General features: G+C 35.5%; 1 protein-coding gene across 3 annotated transcripts; it reads left to right on the plus strand.

Moving 5' to 3' along the window:
- Positions 1–2,909: 2,909 nt before the first annotated feature.
- On the plus strand, positions 2,910–16,253 carry LOC138374523 (UDP-glucuronosyltransferase 2B4-like). Of its 3 annotated transcripts, XM_069457439.1 has the most exons (7): positions 2,910–3,257; positions 3,609–3,668; positions 4,995–5,143; positions 8,279–8,410; positions 10,743–10,830; positions 11,731–11,950; positions 15,746–16,253. In XM_069457439.1, the coding sequence occupies exons 1-7, from the start codon at positions 2,945–2,947 to the stop codon at positions 16,023–16,025; spliced, it is 1,242 nt and encodes a 413-aa protein (XP_069313540.1). In that variant the 5' UTR covers positions 2,910–2,944; the 3' UTR covers positions 16,026–16,253. The 3 variants fall into 3 exon arrangements, with proteins under 3 accessions (XP_069313540.1, XP_069313538.1, XP_069313539.1); XM_069457437.1 differs by having other exon boundaries at positions 2,910–3,668; XM_069457438.1 differs by lacking the exon at positions 3,609–3,668 and having other exon boundaries at positions 2,910–3,416.
- The last annotated feature ends 5,557 nt before the right edge of the window (positions 16,254–21,810 follow it).

Consider the following 21,810-nt stretch of genomic DNA (forward strand, 5'->3'; position numbering starts at 1 on the left):
AATAGACATTTGTATAGGAAAAAGGAGAAAGAAAGGTTAATGTCTGGAGTAGCTTGTAAGCTTCTTTCTTTGGACTCAAGAGGGAAGTCATTTGAGAAAGTTTTTACATTTGGGATTTGAGGCTCATTTTCAATTGGAGCAGAAGTAGGCAGTGGCAGTCTGGCAGATTTTCCTGGTTTTTAGTTTGCATGTCACAAAGTTTATCCAACTATAAGCTGTTGTGATTTTTCTTTAAAGCTCAGTCGATCTATTTAAATTTTCTGTTCTTTTATGGCACTTATTTTTTTCTTCTGATGTCTTTCTATTGACTTTTCTTTGGTGTAGAGAAGTTACAAGACATACATTTGTTATTTGTAAATATTCTAGAATCCTGAGTATGACAGTGGCTCAGAGCAACTGGCAAAGATTAAGGTCAGAAAGACTGGTATAAATTAATAAGTAATCCTAGGTCAGAGGGGGTGAGATGTTTGAAGCTGGATGGGTCAATCAAAAGGAGTACATGCAGGTTGCAAGAGTCAAAACAGAATGAATTAAAAATTGAAATAAATATATTGAATCAGTTCACAAATTCCTCAGTGAAGCATAGCATGAAAGGTTAAGGTCAAGAACCGTACAAAAGCAATTTATATAACCTCAATGTTTGTACCCCCATAATATTCTGAAATAAAATAAAATTAAGAAAAACAATTAGAAAAAAAGAGAGCTTTAGAAGTAAAACAGATCATCAGGAGGGCTCTAATGTAAAGTGTTAACAAATAACACATATTTTAATCAGCTAATTGGCAATTTCTAATATGTTAGGTGATTCCTGTTGAGGGCTCAGAGAGTCAGTCAGAAAATCTGAGAATTCACCAATGCTCTCTACTGCTGATCTTGTTCATTCTTTTATTCATCTATTCAATTATATTTTATTTCATATAAACAATAGCATTTCACATAATTGGGGAATCCATTTCTGATTTTAATAATATCCAAATAGTTGCTTTTGTATTAATTTTTCTCACCTCATTCTAATATTGTCTTATGTCAATGATTCTTTTATCTCTGAACATTTGAGTCACACTTATTTTACAAGTGGTGTTTTATTGTGGTTTTGACTTTCGTTTCCTTGGTACTTGATGATGTTAAACACTTTTTATGTGCTTATTGACTACTGTCTATTTTTGGTGAAATACCTGTTTGTCCTTTGCCTACTTTTTAATTGGTTTGTTTTATCCTTTCATTATTTAATTTTAAGAGCTCTTTATATATTCCTCATATAGGCCCCTTATCAGATGTATAATTTGCAGATATAGTCTCCAATTCTGTTTGCTGTATTTTCACTTTCTTCATGGTGTCCTTTGAAGCTCAAAAGTATTAAATTTTAATGAAACATGTAATTTTTATTAAAAATTATCTATTTCTCTATTAGTTACTTGTCCTTTTGGTGTCATATCCAAGAAACCATTGCCAAGTTTAATTTCACAAAGATTTACTCATTTTATTTTCCTAACAGTTTTATAGTTCTATCTCCTACATGTAGGTTTTTAATTCCTAAGGAGTTAATTTTAGAATATGGTGTGAGACAAGAATCCACCTTTCTTCTGTAGTATATGAGTATCCAATTTGCCCGGCACAATTTGTTTAAAAAAAAATACGTAAATAAAGACAACCCTTCTTTTCTCTATTAAAGTCTTTTTATATCCTTGTCAAAAATAAGTTGACATTACAAAGATGGTCACACCTATTTTATTTAATTATATGCATTAATCTCTATGCCAATATCACATTGTATTGGTTATTGCGGATTTGTTGTTGGCTTTGAAATTGGAAAATGTGAGTCCTCCAACTTGGTTCTTCTCTGACAGTATTGTGATGGCTATTGAGGGCCCTTTACAATTCCATATGAATTTTAGGATTAATTTTTACAAGTTTATCAAAATGGTCATTGAAATGTTGGTCGGAATTTCCTCTAATCTGTAGATAACTTTGATGGTTATTGTTATCTCTATAATATTAAGTATATGAACATGGAATGTTTTTCCACTTATTTTTTTCTTAATTCATTTCTTTGGGCAATATTTTGTAGTTTTAGTGTACAAGAATTTCACTTCCATGGTTAAATTTATTTATAACTATTTTGTTCATTTTGAAGCTATTGTAAATGGATTTTTTTTCCATTGCTACTCTAGAGAGAAAAATACAATTGACTTTTGTGTGATGCTCTTGTATTTTACAACTTTTCTGAATTTGTTTATTAGCTCTAATAGTTTTTTTTTTTGATGTGGATTCCTTATGATTTCCTATACATACAAGATCACATCATCTGTGAATAGAAATAGTTGTGCTTCTTTTCCTATCTGGATGACTTTTATTTCTTTTTATTGTTTAATGATCTGACTCAAACTTCCAGTACACTGTAGAGTAGAAGTGATGAAACAAGGCAACTTTGTTTTCTTCCTAACCTTAGAAAAAAAATCTTTTTTTGTTTTTCACCAAAAAATATGATGTTAGTTGTGAGTTTTCATAGACATTTTTTATCATGTTGGGAAAATTTCTTCTAACACTACTTTGTGAAGGGTTTTAATCATGTAAAAGTATGTGATTGATTTTTGTATGTTAAACAATCCTTACTTTTCTGGATAAATCACAGTTGGTCATAGTGTACTTTTTATATGCTTCTGGATTCAATTGGCTATTACTTGCACATGCCAGGTCATCAAAATTAGCTGGATTATAGCACTTACAATTACATGAAAGGGACATTAAACACACTTCAGTAAATAAGAGCTCATCTACCTTTGCCTTGTTTACTTATAAACCACATGCTCCCATTGTTCAAATAATGTAGTTACTTTTAACTATATGAGTTAAATTTTAACTTGATTGATTTATCCTTGGATACAAGTATGAGAAATGGCAGAAAGGAACATCAAATGTAAAAGAAGCATTGCACTTCACCAAAATGCCCATGAAATTGACTTCAGTTCTTCTGCTGATACAACTGAGTGGTTACTTTAGCTCTGGGACTTGTGGAAAGGTGCTGGTGTGGCCCACAGACTACAGCCACTGGATGAATATGAAGACAATCCTGGATGAACTTGTCCAGAGAGGACATGAGGTGACTGTATTGACACATTCTGTTTCCATTGTTGTTGATCCGAAAAAAGCAGCTGGTATTAAATTTGAAGTTTTTCCTACATCTTTAACTAAAAGTGATTTTGAAGATGTTATCATCCAACTGGTTGATAAATGGACATATGATATTCCAAAAGCTACATTTTGGTCACATTTTTCACAAATAGAGGAAATCATGTGGAAATTTTCTGAAATTGTGAAAAAGCTCTGTGAAAATGTTGTTTTAAACAAGAAAATTATGACAAGGCTACAAGAGTCAAAGTTTGATGTGGTTCTTGCAGATGCCATTGGTCCCTGTGGTGAGCTCCTGGCTGAGATACTTAAAACACCCCTTGTGTATAGTCTCCGCTTCTCTCCTGGCTATGCATTTGAGAAGCATGGTGGAGGACTTCTATTCCCTCCTTCCTACGTACCTGTAGTTATGTCAGAATTAAGTGATCAAATGACATTCATGGAGCGGGTAAAAAATATGATATATGTGCTTTATTTTGATTTTTGGTTCCAAACAATTAATTTGAAGAAGTGGGATCAGTTCTACAGTGAAGTACTAGGTAAGTCATGTTTTTAACTGGTGGTTGTTAATTCCTATCTTTCCTTATGCCTTGGAAGGTGAGCTTGTATGACTATGAATCAGACAATTGTGTGTTTTATAAATGCAATTATGAAATGAAAATATAAGATGATCTATCAATCTCACAAATATTATGGAAAAATCATAGGATCAGTTAGAACCTTGTGGCCACCACTTCTACAGTACACCCATGAAGTCATGAATATGCAAATTAAAGCACTTGGTATTTCTTTAAGCAATCTAGTATCTACTTTATTACACATCTTCTAAACTCTAATAAAGTGAATGGACATATCAAGAAAAATCTTGATGAAGGCAGATGTGTGTTGATTGAGGAGTTAACATTGTTCTAGCACAACTATTAATGTAGCTTTGAGGAAGTTGTTTCTCCTTATGTACCTTAATTTTCTTATTTAGAAATTAAAATATTTTTTCTGTATAACCAAAAGAATTCCTTCAGATTTGAGAGAGGTCTATCTCAGAAACAAACAACTAAAATTTGAGGTTTCCAATGTTTCTACATTCCTTCACTATGGGCTTGGAGATTATCTGTTTTAATGCCTAAAATCTTGCTGACGTGTGAACATCTAAGTTTGTGTCTATAATTTATTATTTTATTTCTGCATTAAGTAAAATATGAGCCAAATGAAGGGGTAGCAAATTCTATACATTTCTATAATTTTTAAAGAATTCTAGCTTCCATGTGTAAATATTATGTATTTATTCTTAAAATAATAATATTATTAAGATCTTCACATGAACCCAAAGAAGTAGTATGTACAAGAATTTCAACCATATTTTCAGAAAAACTCTTTATACATTTGGAGAACCAAGGATCATGAGACTACCTTCATCAACTGTTGAAACTCTATTCAGTACTTATTACAATGAAGATTTTTATGTGTTTTGTAGGATTAATTGATAGCAGAGCTCAAAGATATGTGTAAATGTATGTTTGTTAGTACAACAGCTTTAGAAAATAAACAAATGCATGGGTAATTCCAGAGTGGCTTATGTTAATAATTACTGATGATTGTGAATATGCTGATGTAATACTAGAGACACTGTCCTCTAAAAATTCTCTTAGCACTTTGCTTTTCTTATACAAACCTAGGTGCAACATATATAGTACATGGGAATTCAATCATGCCTATATATCAATATGTGTATGTGTTTGTTTTATCAAAGCACAAACATTTTATATATCTTTGGCTACATTATTCCAACTCCTTTCAGGAAATTACTTTTCTATTCTCATGACAACTCTCTTGTGTCCTCTATGTTTTCTTTTCTTTCTCCCATTCAGGCAGACCCACTACGTTCTATGAGACAATGAAGAAAGCTGATATGTGGCTTATTCGAAACTACTGGGATTTTGATTTTCCTCGCCCACTCTTACCAAATTTTCATTTCATTGGAGGACACCATTGCAAACCTGCCAAACCACTGCCTAAGGTGAATATATTCTGATTTGTTTGGTTTTGTTTATTATTGTAAGAGTTGAGGCTCTTCACCATTATTCTAGCTTAAAAGGACACCATTCCTCACCAATATAAAAGTGTTCCCAAATATTGACAGCAAAACTTGTTTACTTGTTTCACTCCAGCATTGAAATCATTCCTCACTGAGATCCCAGAGTTTTACCTCTTAGAGCATAAAAGGGATGGTTTACCTTGTCAGAGCAGGTGTTTCCTGCCTTAGGCCAAGTCTGTAGGATACCTCAATAAAGTTCCCTGAGGAAACTTTTTGTCTGGACATCATAATTGCCTAACAGAGAAGTTCAGAGTACATGTAGAGTCCATATATAAAATAAAGATCAAATAAATTCTATTAATTGTATCTGAAAAGTGACCTTAATTATGAATTACAAAAGAATTCTGCCAGCATATAAAATAATATTCCATATGATGGAACACAAGAACCCAATATATTCTACTGTGACGTCATACTTTTAACACAAAAGGAAAAGTAAGCTTTTTAGTGCACTATCATATTAATGTAATATCTTATGAGATATTTTATGTCTACCTTTTTATTAGCACCAACATAAAACTGAAATCTTATTCAAAGATAAAATCCAAAATTTATGTTAAATGTAAATTGCTTATGGTAATTTTCACAAAAGACAAAAGGAGAGGTAAGATTAATGAAAATTCTGTGCACTCTAACCCTATTAATAAATTTCCCCATTTACTTTAAGGGAAGATGATAATGCCAGTAAGAAGGGAAGAGAGTAGGAGAAGGAGGATAAGGAACAGGAAAACTAGTAGTAAAATAATGATAAATACTAATACTAGCCATTGCTACTAACTTGCATAATGATTTGAATTCAAGTCAATAGTTGTGAAATGTGTTCTCTAATTATTATATAAAGTAATTATTCCTACAAATTGCTAACTTTTCCATTACATATTAAGTTCTGAGATAATACCTGTGTATTTTAAAATTGTAAGACATTCGGCAAAACATATCAAGCGTTTTAAAAATGCATATAGCTGTTGGTTTCAAAGTATATGTATATGAAAGTATATAAACCAAAAATAAATCAAGGTGGGCAGATTCAACATTTGTGGTAGATATTCATAAAATTAATACTGGAAGTAGTTTAAATATCTTATATTAAAAAAGATTAAAAACTTATCCTATGTTCATACCATATTACTACAATAATTTTACCAAAAAATAATTAATCAACCATAATGCAAGTTTTTTTGGAAACTGAGGGGCAAAATGATAAAGAGAATAAGATCACAATTTTTTCTATGATTTCAATTTATATACAATAAGATTAAAATTTTCTAAACATATGTCACATAAATACATTGAGAATAAACAGAATATAAACAGAATAAAAATAATAATGAAAGCACATAAACTTTAAATTGGGACTATCTGTATACAGAGAGTTTGGATGAAACTCAATATCTTTTTCTTGATTTTTCATACTATTACAAAATTTCTTACATTGATCTTATATTGTTTTTATAAAGGTGTCACAGAGTGAGATCAGTAATGAATCTGTAAAGAGAAGTTGTATTACTTCATACTGAATGAACGAAGGTTTTTATAGGCAGTCAGCCAGTGAGACAAAACATTGAACACAAGTTACATGAAATGTGGCTTCAGGTAACTTGAATCACACAGAATACCTGGATGTCCCATGTATGACATGGAATAGTGTTAAAAGTGCAGTGACTCTCCTATTAAAACTGATGTCATTGGGTAAGACTATTTTTTTGTGTGAACAAGTGTTTTAAATAGATAGTTCATCCCAAGGATTAACATGTGAAAGTTTACTTGTTATGTAGAAAGACATTGATCATTATTTTGCAGAGAGAAAGAAACAAGGAATTTAATACGAAAGGAACAACAACAAAAAAAGAGTATATGATTTGGATGAGATGTACAGGAAACACTTGGTTCTACATTTCTTTTTGTAGTTTCTCCTCTTTGCTTTTTTTCGGGGGGGGGGCGGGGGTTGGTTGGTTGTTTTCTTTGGTGGGAGAATACATTGAATAGTTTAGAATATTCCTATATAGAATGTATTAAAATTTAAAAATTGGCACAGAATGCAAAATACAAGTCAAAATAATTCTCAATCCACTCCAAGCAAGCACATATTCACCAAGAATTTCACATCTTGCCAGTGAACTACTCAGGAGAATCACCCGATCTCCATGACAGAAAGGCCTGGTGGTTCTCTCCAGTGTGGCAAAGGTGCTGTCTGTGGGACACAGGGAGGGGATAATGACAGTCCCTCCCAGACAGTTATAACAGCACATCAATTGCAAGTGTAATTTCAGAATAAAAAATGTCTCAAACCTAAACAATGACCTAGGAAGTATGATCATTCAACTATGTAACTATAGACCATCCACTTCTATATATAAATGGAATCCTTGGGACTATTTCACTGAAATTCTAAACCACAATATCATAATACTGAATAGCAGTGATTATTAGCCTTCACCTATTTTGTGTGTGCGTGTGTGGGAAAACACTGCCAAATTCTGACAAACTTTAAGTGAGGTAGAAAAGATTATAGAACTGAAGAAATGTAGATATAAAATCATCCCAAGTCTTAGTAAGATTTCCTCCTTATAATACTCAGAGAATGACTCCAATGGCTCCAAACAAACAAAAAAAAAAATCTACAGGAAATGCCTGCAATGAACAAAAGTGATTTAGATCTACAACCATATAGAACTAAAGCCAAATGAAGCCACATTTAAAAACTAAATTATAATAGCAAATACAATAATAAATGGAGAGTCTGGGTATAATATTTTCTAGCATTGTCTCTCCCAACTACATTCTAATAGCTCTACTTCATTTCTTCCTCCCCCACACATACATACATGCATACACATGCAAACACAGATTTGCACAAATATCCATGATAGAAGCCATCTATCTCTTAATACACATTACTTTCCAAAAAACTTAGTGATTAGCTCAGTTAAAAAACAGCCCTTGCTGTAATAATTTCTGATAATACTTGATTTTCTCTTTAGATGTTTTTAACAATCTTTTCAAGTATGTTTCTTATACTGATACCTGTTTGTGATGGAACACATTCTTTCTTCACAGGAGATGGAAGACTTTGTCCAGAGCTCTGGAGAAAATGGTGTTGTGGTATTTTCTCTGGGGTCCATGATCAGTAACATGACAGAAGAAAGAGCCAATGTGATTGCTTCAGCCCTTGCCCAGATCCCACAAAAGGTTAGATAAAGTGCCTGATGGTGGACAGCTACTGAATCACTCTGTTAAACTTTGTAAAGAGTACAGCTGCAGAAATTTTCTGTCCTAAAGGTTATCTGTTAGGATAGCTCTACTTATCTCAGATATATCAGCTCAAAAACTAAAATATATATGGAAGATGCCACAGTAGTAACGAGGAGGGATTTCATTTGTAATAACTTTGACATTAACATTGTGATCATAACAAATATACTGAAAAGGTGCAGTGAAGTTTTGATATTATTAAATCTCATGGTATTGAAAGCATGTACACAGTAATCACCCAATTCTACCCTGTCATTCAATCCTATTGTAACAGACTTCCTGAGGGCACAGTATACACTACAGATATTATCAGAAAGGAGTTAAATTTTAGTGAGTGTTTGCACTAGCACAAAAACAATAAGCAGGTATTGAAAAAAGTCTGCACTGCATTGCAGTTTAGCCTTCCCATGCAATCTGACCTTCTTTGTACCTCCTATAAATTTGGAATAAGCCTATTTGGTGTGCTGTTCAGGGTTCTACTGAGAGAAAGGATGGCTTGGGCTGAGAAATCACTACTCCAGGTACCTGCCTAGCCAAGTAGAATCAGAGAAAGAAAAACTTGCCTGCCTTGCTGGACGGGGCCTGGATGGAATGTAAAGATGCAGATGGGATCCTGTCCTTACAGTAGAACCTGTGCATTTTAAAACGTGGCCCCACAAGACTCTGATCAAACCACTAGACAAACACCTCCTTTGGATTGAGGAAGGAGCATGGAGTAAAAGAAGGAATCAATCAGAATGAAGGCAGGAATGGGAAGAGGTTCAGATACCCCTTCCATAAGATACAGTAGGAAAGTTATTTCCCATTAATAATATAAACAATACATTTGCAGTCTATGTGTATTTGTGAATTACTTTTTAAGTTTTCTGTCTGACATAGAATTTTCCTAATGACCTGTGCTACTTTTTTGCTGAAAACTCAAAATACTTCAACACTCAAATAACAAGTGGAAGGTAAACACTTCTAAATTTTATTCATGTTTATAAAGATTGCCTTGAAAGTCTACAATAAGCTTATTTTAGTACTGAGCATGGAAATGGTTCAGTTATAGCAGACCATATGAATCACTGCTGTAGCCTATCATCTAAGTGTTAATGATCTATGAAGCAAAATTTAGCAAAACAGAATTTTAGACTTTTTCAACAGCTGTGTTGTTATTCATAAATTGACCACCAGCTCTATTTTTCTACATTCAAAGAATTTTCAAAACTAAAAATAGGCCGGGCGCGGTGGCTCATGCCTGTAATCCTAGCACTCTGGGAGGCCGAGGTGGGCAGATCGTTTGAGCTCAGGAGTTCGAGACCAGCCTGAGCAAGAGCGAGACCCCACCTCTACTAAAAATAGAAAGAAATTATATGGACAGCTAAAAATATATATAGAAAAAATTAGCCAGGCATGGTGGCGCATGCCTGTAGTCCCAGCTACTCGGGAGGCTAAGACAGGAGGATCGCTTGAGCTCAGGAGTTTGAGGTTGCTATGAGCTAGGCTGACGCCACGGCACTCACTCTAGCCTGGGCAACAGGGTGAGACTCTGTCTCAAAAAAAAAAAAAAAAAAAAAAAAAAACAAAACTAAAAATAGCAGTGACACTCTGAATTTTTGTCAAAAATTGCCACTTACACTTTTTCTTGGAAGAAGTGCAGTAGCTCATCTTACAGATTATTTTTGTAAATCAAATAATGTCAAACTGTAAAGAAATGACTTATATAAAAAGTAGATATAAACAAACTACTACTCACATCACTCAAATGCTTGAGGTGATAGCTACTACAATTATCATGATTTGAATGTTACACATTGTATGCCTGTATGAAGACATCATGTATACATATGTACAACTAAGTGTCCAAGATAATTAAATATAAACATTTAAAAGGAAGAATGAACAGAATATTATTAAATTTAGAAAATGGCAGCTAGTAGAAAATACACAAGTAAAATAAATGCAAACATCATTACTGATGTATGTGTTTTATACATACATTGTCAATTTCTTAAGCATTTGAATTTACCATTGAAAGTATCATTAGTCTATGTTACTTAAAATTCTTTATATACCAAAGTGATTGTAACCATAAGCACGTGAAATCTGGTTATCCTGTTTACCTCAGAGTTTTAGTAGTTCTCATTACTTTACAACCTTGTTCTCATTTCCTCATCTTTTATATGGAGGGGATTTAACTAGATGATTGATAACCCCTTTAGAGTTTTACTGTGCCATAACTTCAAAATTCCACCCATAGAACAAGGTATTTTCTTTACCCTATCAGGTTCTATGGAGATTTGATGGCAACAAACCAGATGCCTTAGGATCCAATACTCAGATGTACAAGTGGTTGCCCCAGAATGACCTTCTTGGTAAGATATTGGAGAAAAAAATACTGAATATATGATTAACAGCCAGTTAGAGTGATTGTAGGTCAACAGCAACTAACATATTAAATATTTATTTTTGAAACCTCAAAAATAAACCTGACTATATTTATTTTCAAGCCCTAGGGGGAAAAATAAACTATAACAGTTGGCATTTTGTTACGTACACTCATATTCTTTATGTCCAAAAACAAAGTATCTTTATATGAAGTGTAATTGCTTCTCAGATAATTTTTCAATACCTTCCTGGGTTGTCTCTCTGTCTCCTATTTCTACAACTGCACTCCTATCCTTTTCCCTACTGCAAGGTTATTCCACATGACACGGAAAAATAACAGTTGCTCTTCTATTACCAGTGACTGCATTTTCTATGGGAATAAATCCCTAGGCTTTATTATAATGTGTTAACACCTTCGCAGGGAAGTGTGGCCTGTCCTTCCTCTGATTTCAGCACTGCTCCCATGACACTCCCTGCTGCCTTGGACACTCTACAAGTCAGACTCAGCGACTGCACTATTTCTTTAAGAGAATATGTGTTTAACATATGCCCAATCTTTTTCTTTTCTTCTTCCTTTTTTTATTTTTCACACATTTTATTTCTTTTATTGAAAATGTGCTTTTTCATCTTCTCTGCTTGCTAATCTTGTATTCATTTTTCCATTCTCAAGTCACACGCCTTTTCTTCCATGCAGGCTTCACTTTCCTCTCCAGCAAAAGTAGGTGCTTCCTCCTCTGAAATCTGACAGCAATTTCAGGGCAGTTTCATGGGTATTCTAATCTGTTATCTAGAAAACATTATCACTTTCAGTGTCCTGTAGTGTGCATTTCTCATTTTGTTCCTAAGACTTGTAATGAATAATTTTACTGATATTCACCCAATTCTAGGTCATCCAAAAACCAAGGCTTTTATAACTCATGGTGGAGCCAATGGCGTCTATGAGGCCATCTACCATGGGGTCCCAATGGTGGGTATTCCTTTGTTTGCGGATCAACCAGACAACATTGCTCACATGAAGGCCAAGGGAGCAGCTGTTAGAGTGGACATCAACACACTGTCAAGTACAGATTTGCTCAATGCTTTGAAGACAGTCATTAATGACCCTATGTGAGTATATTAATTTTTTTGCTATGCGGTATATATAGATAGGTTTTCTTGTCAACAAGGAAGATGAGATTCATCCCTTTTTAGTATATTAATATTGAAAGAATTTAAATTACATAACCAATGTGAAATCTGCTTTTATTTTTTACCAGTTCAATGCAATTTCACAGTTGCATTGAACTCTACAAATTTAATGAGTATTCATTTAGTGCAAAAATCTTCTACATAAAAATAACTTCCTATATATAGATAAATATAATGGATGAATTTTAAAAAAAAGACAGAATTCAAAGTTAAAAGGAGTAATGAACTTAGAAATATGATTAAATATTTTAATTCAATTCCTAAAATTTCTGAATGTGTTACTTTTTTCTTGCCCCAAATTTACTTTTATATTATCATCACTTTAATAGGTTTTGATGACATATAATTTACAATGCATAAAATTCACCTATTTAGAGTATAAAATATAAATATATTTAGTATCTTTAAAGAATCATTAAGCCATCACAATAACATAATTTTAGAACTTTTTTATCAACCCCAGTGAAACTTCATAGGACATAGAAATCTTTTGCAATAAGCCCCTAACCTCAGGTAAATATCAATTTATTTTTGTCTCTGTGGATTACCCTTTCTAGAAATCAGACATAAATAGAATCATACAATTTGGCCGGGCGCGGTGGCTCATGCCTGTAATCCTAGCACTCTGGGAGGCCGAGGTGGGTGGATTGTTTGAGCTCAGGAGTTCGAGACCAGCCTGAGCAAGAGCGAGACCCCATCTCTACAAAAAATAGAAAGAAATTATATGGACAGCTAAAAATATATAGAAAAAATTAGCCGGGCATGGTGGTGCATGCCTGTAGTCCCAGCTACTCAGGAGGCTGAGACAGGAGGATCGCTTGAGCCCAGGAGTTTGAGGTTGCTGTGAGCTAGGCTGACGCCACGGCACTCACTCTAGCCTGGGCAACAGAGTGAGACTCTGTCAAAAAAAAAAAAAAAAGAATCATACAATTTATGGTGTTTTGTAAATAGTTTTTTTCACTAGGCATATTGCTTTTAGTTTTATCCATGTTGTTGCATGTATCCATATTTTGTTCCCTTTTATTGCTGTATAATATTCCTTTGTCTATGAATGTACCAGAATTAATCCATCCATTTATCAGCTCATGGACATTTTGTTTGTTCCAATTATAAACATGGTTATACACATTTTGGTGTGAAAATATGTTTCTTATATTATGGCAGTAGAAATTATTAGTGGAATTGCTGGGCCATATGACAAATTTTGGTTATGAAAAAATGCCAAATTGTTCTCCAATGCACATGTACCATTTTTCATTGCTACCAGCAGAATAGGAGGGTTTCAATTTCTTCATATTGTTTCCAACACTCCTCATCTCTCTTTTTATTATAGCCATTATAGTGGGTGTAAAGTAGTCTCTCATTAGTCTTAATTTGTATTTCTCTTATATCTAAAAATAGTGAGCATCTCTTCCTGTGCTTACTGGTCATCCACATATCTTCTTTGGAGAAAGTTCTATTTTAATCTTTTGGACATTTTGTTAATTTTAATTTATTTTATTATTGATTTATAAGAATACTTTATATATTGTGATAACATCTCTTATCAGATATATGATTTTTAAATATTTTCTTCCATTCTGGATGGGTTGGTTTTATACATTCTTAATGATACCCTTTGAAGCACAAATTTTTAATTTTGATAAAATAAATCTTTAATAATTAATTGTTTCCATATACCTCAGGAAATAATTTGGAAAATGTTATGCCTAGACCAGCTACTATCAATTCAGCACTTATTACTACTATCGGTAATATTGCTATATAAGGAAGTATCACCTAAAGGAATACTTTAAAAAAATGGTAAACAATAAGTGATAAGAATACTTTAAAAGAAGGCAACAAAAAATTAGAAAATAAAAATAAAACAGATTGGAAAATTGAAGAGAAAATACAGAATGAGATGTTAGATATAAATGTAAATATACCAGTACTTGTATTAATATAAAATCTAAACAAAGAAAAGACAAAATAATGATTAAGGACATAAAGCATTGGAAGAACACAATATAAACGTGTAATCTATGTGACATATGTTTAGATATTTATGTATAGCATATATATGTACATGTATATGTACACATGTGTTTGTGTGTATAAAGTGGAAATACACATTTGTCAAGAATATATATAATAGTTACCTGAACTTACCATATAATAGGTTATAGATCACAACTCAGTAAATTTTTAAAGATTCAAAATCATAAAGATACATGGTCTAGCCATACTATATATGATTTAAAAATAGTCAAGGAAATGATAATTAAAAATTTTATATTTAGTAATTAAAAATATACTTTGATAAAATACAGAGTCAACAAAAATATCATAATTATACACACACCCTTATCTCATCAATTCCTCACCCAAATATATAAGAAGCAGAAATCTATAAATATATAAACCTGATGATACATATACTAGAATATTTAAACCAGAATTATTAGTAGTGTCCAAAAACATTAGTATCATAATATGTATCAATCGTAATATGAAGAAATAATCTGTAGCATTTGTCAATCAAGGTTATACTACACAGCAATAAAATTAACGACTGCTATAAAAAGATAGACACAAATACGGACACACTGTATGACTTAATGATATAAATAAGCAAAGCTAATCTATACTGTTAGAAGTCAGGTCACACTTAATTTGAGAATGGGGGTAGTGACTAAAATGGTCTATGAAAAGGGGATACTACTAGGCAGGTGTGATACCACATATCATGGTCTGAGCGATAGGTACGTTGGCATCTACATAATTTTTGAGTTAATTTTTAGCATTTAAGCGGTTTACTCAGAGTATGTACATTTATCTTACGCATTTCCTATTTAAGGGTTTATTTCAGAAGATATACAACATATTTTAAAACTCTAAGATCAAAATCAAAAATAACCACACTAAAAAAGAGGAAATCCCAGGGGTGCTACCGTACCAGGAAAAGCCTCTCTGACAGTTAACATTTAAGGGGAAGCCTCAAAAAGAGATAGAAGCAACCATTGTTTTGTTTCAGTGAAGGATGTTCCAAGTTAGGGAGAGAGGGGACAAAAAGTTTAAAGGTGGTAAGGTGAGTACACACGTGGTAGCTAAAAGGGCAAGAGAAGGACAACTTCCCTGGAAGAGAAGGTGCGTGGGGAAAGGGTTAGGAGATGTTCAGGGACTGACAATGCAGGGTCCTGTAGAATGAAGAACAGATTCTTAATGGGATGAGAATCCAGATGGAAATCTTATTCTCGGAGTGTAATAATATGACACTTGTTTCATAGAAATTCGTTTTGGGTACCGGTTAGGAAACAGAGAGTAGGAGACAGAGAAGTAGAATAGAAGCAGAGAGACTTCTCAGGAGGCATTTCAACTACCATGACACAATTCCCTTTGAAAACATCAAGATGATCATTCTCAGATTGCATTTCCACTATCTTACTTACAGCACGTGGAATGGCTCATAATATTTGCTCTGCTAGAAAGATAGTAACTTTCCCGCCTGACCTCCCATTTTCCCTTTAAAAAATATATTTAAGAATAATATTCCAATTTAAAGATCAAGCTGTCTATAATGACTCATATTAAAATATTCAAATTCTATGTCAATTTTGTGACATTTCCTTTGAATCATTTGTAGGACACTTTTCAAAAACCTTTCATGAATTTGATATGTTTAGCCAGTAAACTTACTTTCAGTGTTGGAATCTTTATGTTTTCTCTTTCCAGGTATAAAGAGAATGCTATGAAATTATCAAGAATTCATCACGATCAGCCCATGAAACCTCTAGACCGAGCAGTCTTCTGGATCGAGTTTGTCATGCGCCACAAAGGAGCCAAACACCTTCGGGTCGCAGCCCACGACCTCACGTGGTTCCAGTACCACTCTCTGGATGTGATTGGGTTCCTGCTGGCCTGTGTGGCAACTGCTATATTCATCTTCACAAAGTGTTGTCTGTTTTTTTGGCGGATGTTTGCTACAGCAGGAAAGAAAGAAAAAAGGGAGTAATCAAGGCCTGAAGCTGGAATCCCTGATAGATGGGGGTCCTCCAGTTTATTCAAGAAAGAAGAGTTTGTGGGTAAGATTCCCAACCTTCTGCGACCACTTGACTTTTCACAATTTAGTTTGTCAAATCAAAGTTTGTTTATGAAATAGTTGATACTTTTTTAAAAGTTAGGAATGCTTTATTGTGAAGTGAAAAGAAAAGCTGGGGAAAAATAAAAAAATTAAAGATGATATGGGTTTATGTAGACATGCACTATTCTAATTCAGAAATTATATCAAAAATATGTCAACCTTTATCACTTACATATTGTACATGAACATGAGACCACCAAGATATCCTGTCTCAGTATTAATATTGTTTTACAGATGCTTAGAAGTCTTTACTTCATTTTAGTACAGTATTTGTTAGTTTTAACTTCTGTTGAAAACTATTCAATAATTAGAATTGCATAAAAACACTTACCAGAGAGAAACAGGCATAGATGACCTACCTGACTCGTTGGTCACCAGATCATCCTAAATAGGAGAATAAGTTTCAGGGAAGAAACCATAGCCCAGGTGAAATATGTGGGAAAGGTACCAGAATCTACCCTTACTGGAGGTCACACGGGAAGAAGTTGTGGAACAGAACAAAAAAAAAGAAAGGTTTTGGCAGAGCCTAATGATTGAGGGTTTGAGCGCCTAGTGGAAGAGGAAGGTGGGAGTGTTTACTTTTCCTCCCCTCCTATCTGTGCCAGTCTTCCAGCTCCCAATCTGTCAGAGAGCCCTTCTACCCTGACAAATCCAGGACCTGCTGCCATCACTGAACTGAGGGCTTCTTGGGAGCAGACCAGTGGGCTGTGGGCCCATGTAGTGTTGCTGCCCCCCACAACATGCTCCATCTGAGATGGCAGGTGCCATAGCGCCTGCACACAGGCTGGGGGCCTCTGTCTTGTGGGGGAAGTCACAGCCCCTCAGTCTCCCTTTTACTGGATCCCACACAACATTCCCAAGAACCCATTTGGACTGAGATAAACTCAAAGGAACAGGGAGAGGCAGGAGAGCAACAGTATTCCTGGAGTTCTCACCTGGGCAAGCTGCCTCAAGGGGATTGGGAAGTGCCACAATTGCTTTTTAAGGACAGAGGAAGGCAGAATGCACACTCTCCTGCACCAGAGAGCTTCTGGCTCATGATGCAAAGTTGTCTGCACCCCGAACAGTAGAGACATGAGAGCAGAAAAGTCTATAGGGCAGGAGAGTGACCCTACCCCAGAGCAGAAGCAGCGCCAGAACCCAAGAAGAGGTGTAGATACAAGAACCTCCCTCTTCCAACAACCCAATTCTGTGGACGTAGCTGCCTCGGCTCCCAAGTGTGAGCTTCTGGCACAGGTGAGCTGTGGGATGGCCAGTTCTAGGCTTGAATTGGGGGGAACATCCCCAGTAGTACTCTGCTCACTGTGGCTGGGCTCTGCACAGAGGGTGAGGTCATTTCCCCTCCTTCATGGCTAGGCAGTATTTCACTAGCAGTCCTGACCTGGGAATCTGAGCCCTGGGTCTCTACATTGCTCAGTCCACAGACAGTGCCCCATCATTCAGCACTCATTCAGACCATGCAGCCTTGGGGAATGGTGGCACCTGGAGGAACTGTAGATTTTCTGGAGCCTGGGCATTTAGGCCAGGTTACTTTCAGCTGAGAGAAGAGCGCACTACGTCAGAGGGTCCCTAAATGCAAAGTGGAGCAACTCATCAGCTCCCCACTATTTGGGGCCTTCTCCTCTTCCTCCTCTCTCTTGGCCACTGCTATTCAGGCATATGCAGCTGAAGGGATGTTTCCATTCTGGACTGGTCTGTGTTTTGCAGGGGATGATTAGGCCAGGGCCCTTGGAAGTAGCTGCCCTGCCTCTAACAGAACACCTGTCACACACAGGCTTCCGTGGAGCTTGGGACTCACTTGTATGCCTCTAAGAAGCCACAGCAAGTGCTTTTGTGTGCCACAAGGTCAAAAGCTACTACCTCCCATGGGGGAAGGTGGGGTTGCCAGTTCTCTCCCTCAGCTGCCTGTGTCTTCTGGGAGGAGCCTCCCACCCCTGTAGGCAATTACTTGACATGACTACACCTCACCTCCTAGAGCATTTCAGCCACAACCAAGAGCCAGTCTGGTAGAATTGTGGACAGGAGGTTAAGGTGAATTCAGCACCTCTGCTACAGTTAGACAACGGTGGGAGCTGGGAATCTGGGTGCTTTCGTGGTCCTGAAGGACAGAGACTCATGACACAGCCAAGACAGAAAGTTGAAAGCATCTTCTACATCCCACAGCTGCCTGCCTCTGCTAACCTCTTCAAGAGGCACCCGCCTCTTCTGTCCCAGGCACCCAGCGCATCTACCTTTCTCTTGCTTGAGTATAATCCTGAAGCAAGAGATCATCCAACCCATCACTATCACAGCCAGCACCTGAACCCCAGGAGTTTTGAGAGCAAGTTTGCCAGCTTGGTATCCATCTAGTCCCCCCAGGATTCACGCACAGCATCTAGAGGCCTGGGAACTGGGGATTCCCTAACCTAGTCCACCAATGGCAGCTGAACACTCTGCCAAGGGTTTGAAGTCCAAAAGATACAAATTTCCAGCAACACCAAAGTTAGTACCTACCAGCATGAGTGAAACTTCAGATTACCTCTCCTTCTTTACACTGAGCAACAGAAATCCTTGCGGAGAACAGGTGAACTCCAAACCTATGTGTTTAGTCTGAGGAAAGAGGTTTCAGAAAAAAAAAGCCAGGATAACTGCTCTGGGAACTGCAGGCTGTTTCAACACCCCCAGATGATCGCACTAGGCCTCCAGCCAGGTACTGCAACCTAAAAAGAGTTTTAGAAATGTCAGTTATGGAATTAAAAACGTGTATCACAAGTAAGATCAACGGATTTGATAAGGAGCTTGAAAACCAACAAAAAAAAAATAAAAAATTAATGCAGGGGCCAGGCGCGGTGGCTCACGTCTGTAATCCTAGTCCTGTGGGAGGCCGAGGCAGGTGGATCGCTCAAGCTCAGGAGTTGGAGACCAGCCTGAGCAAGAGTGAGACCTCGTCTCTACTAAAAATAGAATGAAATTATCTGGCCAACTAAAAATACATATAGAAAAAATTAGCCGGGCATGGTGGCGCATGCCTGTAGTCCCAGCTACTCAGGAGGCTGAGGCAGGAGGATCGCTTGAACCCAGGAGTTTGAGGTTGCTGTGAGCTAGGCTGATGCAACGGCACTCACTCTAGCCCAGGCAACAGAGCGAGACTCTGCTTCAAAAAAAGAAAAAAAAAAATTAATGCAGGACCTAAATTAAAAATTTAGTAATAAGATACATTTTTTAAAATATGATCAGAATTCTCAGAAATGTGAGTCATTTAGGGAATTTCAAAATACAGTGGAAAGTTTTAACAAGAAACTAAACTGAGCAGAAGAAATAATTTCAGGGCTTGAAGAATAGGCTTTTGAATAAATCCAGTCAGTCAAAAATAAAGAAAAAAAAGCATAGAATTATTTTTTACAGATCTGCAAAAAATAACATTGGTACTTTAATAGAGATTGTACTGAATCTGTAAATCACTTTGGGTAGTATAGACACTTTAACAATGGTGATTCTGACAATCCATAAGCATGATATGTTTTTCCATTTGTTTATGTTCTCTGCAATTTCCTTCCTTAGTGTTTTGTAATACTCCCAGTAGAGGTCTTTAACCTCCTTGGTTAAATACATTCCTAGGTACTTTATTTTCTTGGTTGCTATTTTGAAAGTTATTGAGTCTTTGATTTCATTCTCAGCTTGAATATTGTTGGTGTAAGGAATGCTACTACTAATTTGTGTACATTGATTTCATAGCCTGAGATGTTTCCGCATTATTTATCAATTCCAGGAGTATCTTGGCAGAATCTTAGTGTTTTTTAGCTATAAAATCATGTCATCAGTGAGTGAGTGTTTGACCTTTTTCTCTGTTTGAATACCCTTCAATACCCTTCACTCACTTGATTGCTCTTGCTGGGACTTCCAGCACTATGTAGAACAGAAGTGAAAACCATGGGCAACCTCATCTAACTCCAGTTCTAAGTAGGAATGCTTTCAGTTTTTTCCTATTCAGTATGATGTTGGCTGTGGGTTTGTCATGTATGGCTTTTATAATATTGAGGTATGGTCCATCTATGCCTATTTTCTTAAGAATTCTTATCATGGCCGGGCGCGGTGGCTCACGCCTGTAATCCTAGCACTCTGGGAGGCCGAGGTGGGCGGATCATTTGAGCTCAGGAGTTAAAGACCAGCCTGAGCAAGGGCGAGACCCCATCTCTACTAAAAATAGAAAGAAATTATATGGACAGCTAAAAATATATATAGAAAAAATTAGCCGGGAATGGTGGCGCATGCCTGTAGTCCCAGCTACTCGGGAGGCTGAGACAGGAGGATCGCTTGAGTTCAGGAGTTTGAAGTTGCTGTGAGCTAGGCTGACGCCACGGCACTCACTCTAGCCTGGGCAACAGAGTGAGATTCTGTCTCAAAAAAAAAAAAAAAAAAAAAGAATTCTTATCATGAAAGAGTTCTAAATTTTTTCAAATTTTTTTCTACACGTATTCTGTATTCTCTAATAGAATAACCATAAACCAAAAGTTTTGTATACTGCAAAACAAGCTTCATAAATGAAGAAGAAATAAAATATTTTTCAGACAAGCAAACATTGAAGGAATTTGTCACCAGTAGACCTACCCCTACATGAAATGCTCTAAAGTGCTCTAATATGCACCAGTGTAAAACTGAAAAGGGAAAATACACAGCTCCTATAAACCAGTAACTCAAGGGAGAATAAAGAATAACTATTTCAGAATTAATATTTACTGGAATAGTATTCTCACATATCAATATTAATGTCAAATATAGCTGAACTAAATGGCACATTTAAAGGTATAGATTGAGAGAATGGACAAAGAAATCACAACCCATATATCTGCTGCCTCCATGAAACCCATTTATATTGTAAAGGGTGTCATACACTCAAGATAAAGGGGTGGAATAAAATATTCCACCCAAGTGGAAACAAATAAAAATCTGACAGGATTAGCTAATCTTATATAAGATAAAACAGACTTTAAATCAAAAACAACATAAAAGGAAAAGATGGTCATTATAAAATGATAAAAGGAACCAATCAAAAAGAATATAACAATTATACATATATATGCACTTAACAGTACAGCTTACATTTGTAAAAAAAAAAAAAAAAAATACTGCTACACCTAAGCAATGAAATTGAACAAAATCAATGTCCATGAATTGATAAATGAATAAAAAAAATGTGTATATTCATGTGATAGAATACTATTTGGCAATAAAAAGGAATGAAGTCTCTATATGAGGGACACCATGCATGATCCTTTTTAAATATTATGCTAACGGAAAAATGCAACTCGTGAAGGACCACATAGTTATGATTCAATTTATCAAATTGTATGGAAATTGAATTTATACATACAGAAATTAGATTATTGGTTGCTTAGGGCAGGGAGGATGGAGAAATGCAGGGTGGGGAGATAAGAGCTAAAGTGCACAGGTTTCCTTTAGGGAGATAAAACTATTTGTTGTACTGGATGTGCAATTCTATGAGCACATTTAGGAAACATTAAATTTTAAACAATAACGGTGAATCATATGGTATATACATTACCTATCAACAAAGTTTTACAAAAACAAATCTTTGAACCATAATATTCAAGAAATACTGACTTAACTACCTAATTGCTTTATTTCTACTTCTGTATCAAGGGGACTGCACACCAAG

This window comes from Eulemur rufifrons, chromosome 24 (genome assembly GCF_041146395.1).
Source record: "Eulemur rufifrons isolate Redbay chromosome 24, OSU_ERuf_1, whole genome shotgun sequence".
Lineage (NCBI taxonomy): Eukaryota > Metazoa > Chordata > Mammalia > Primates > Lemuridae > Eulemur > Eulemur rufifrons.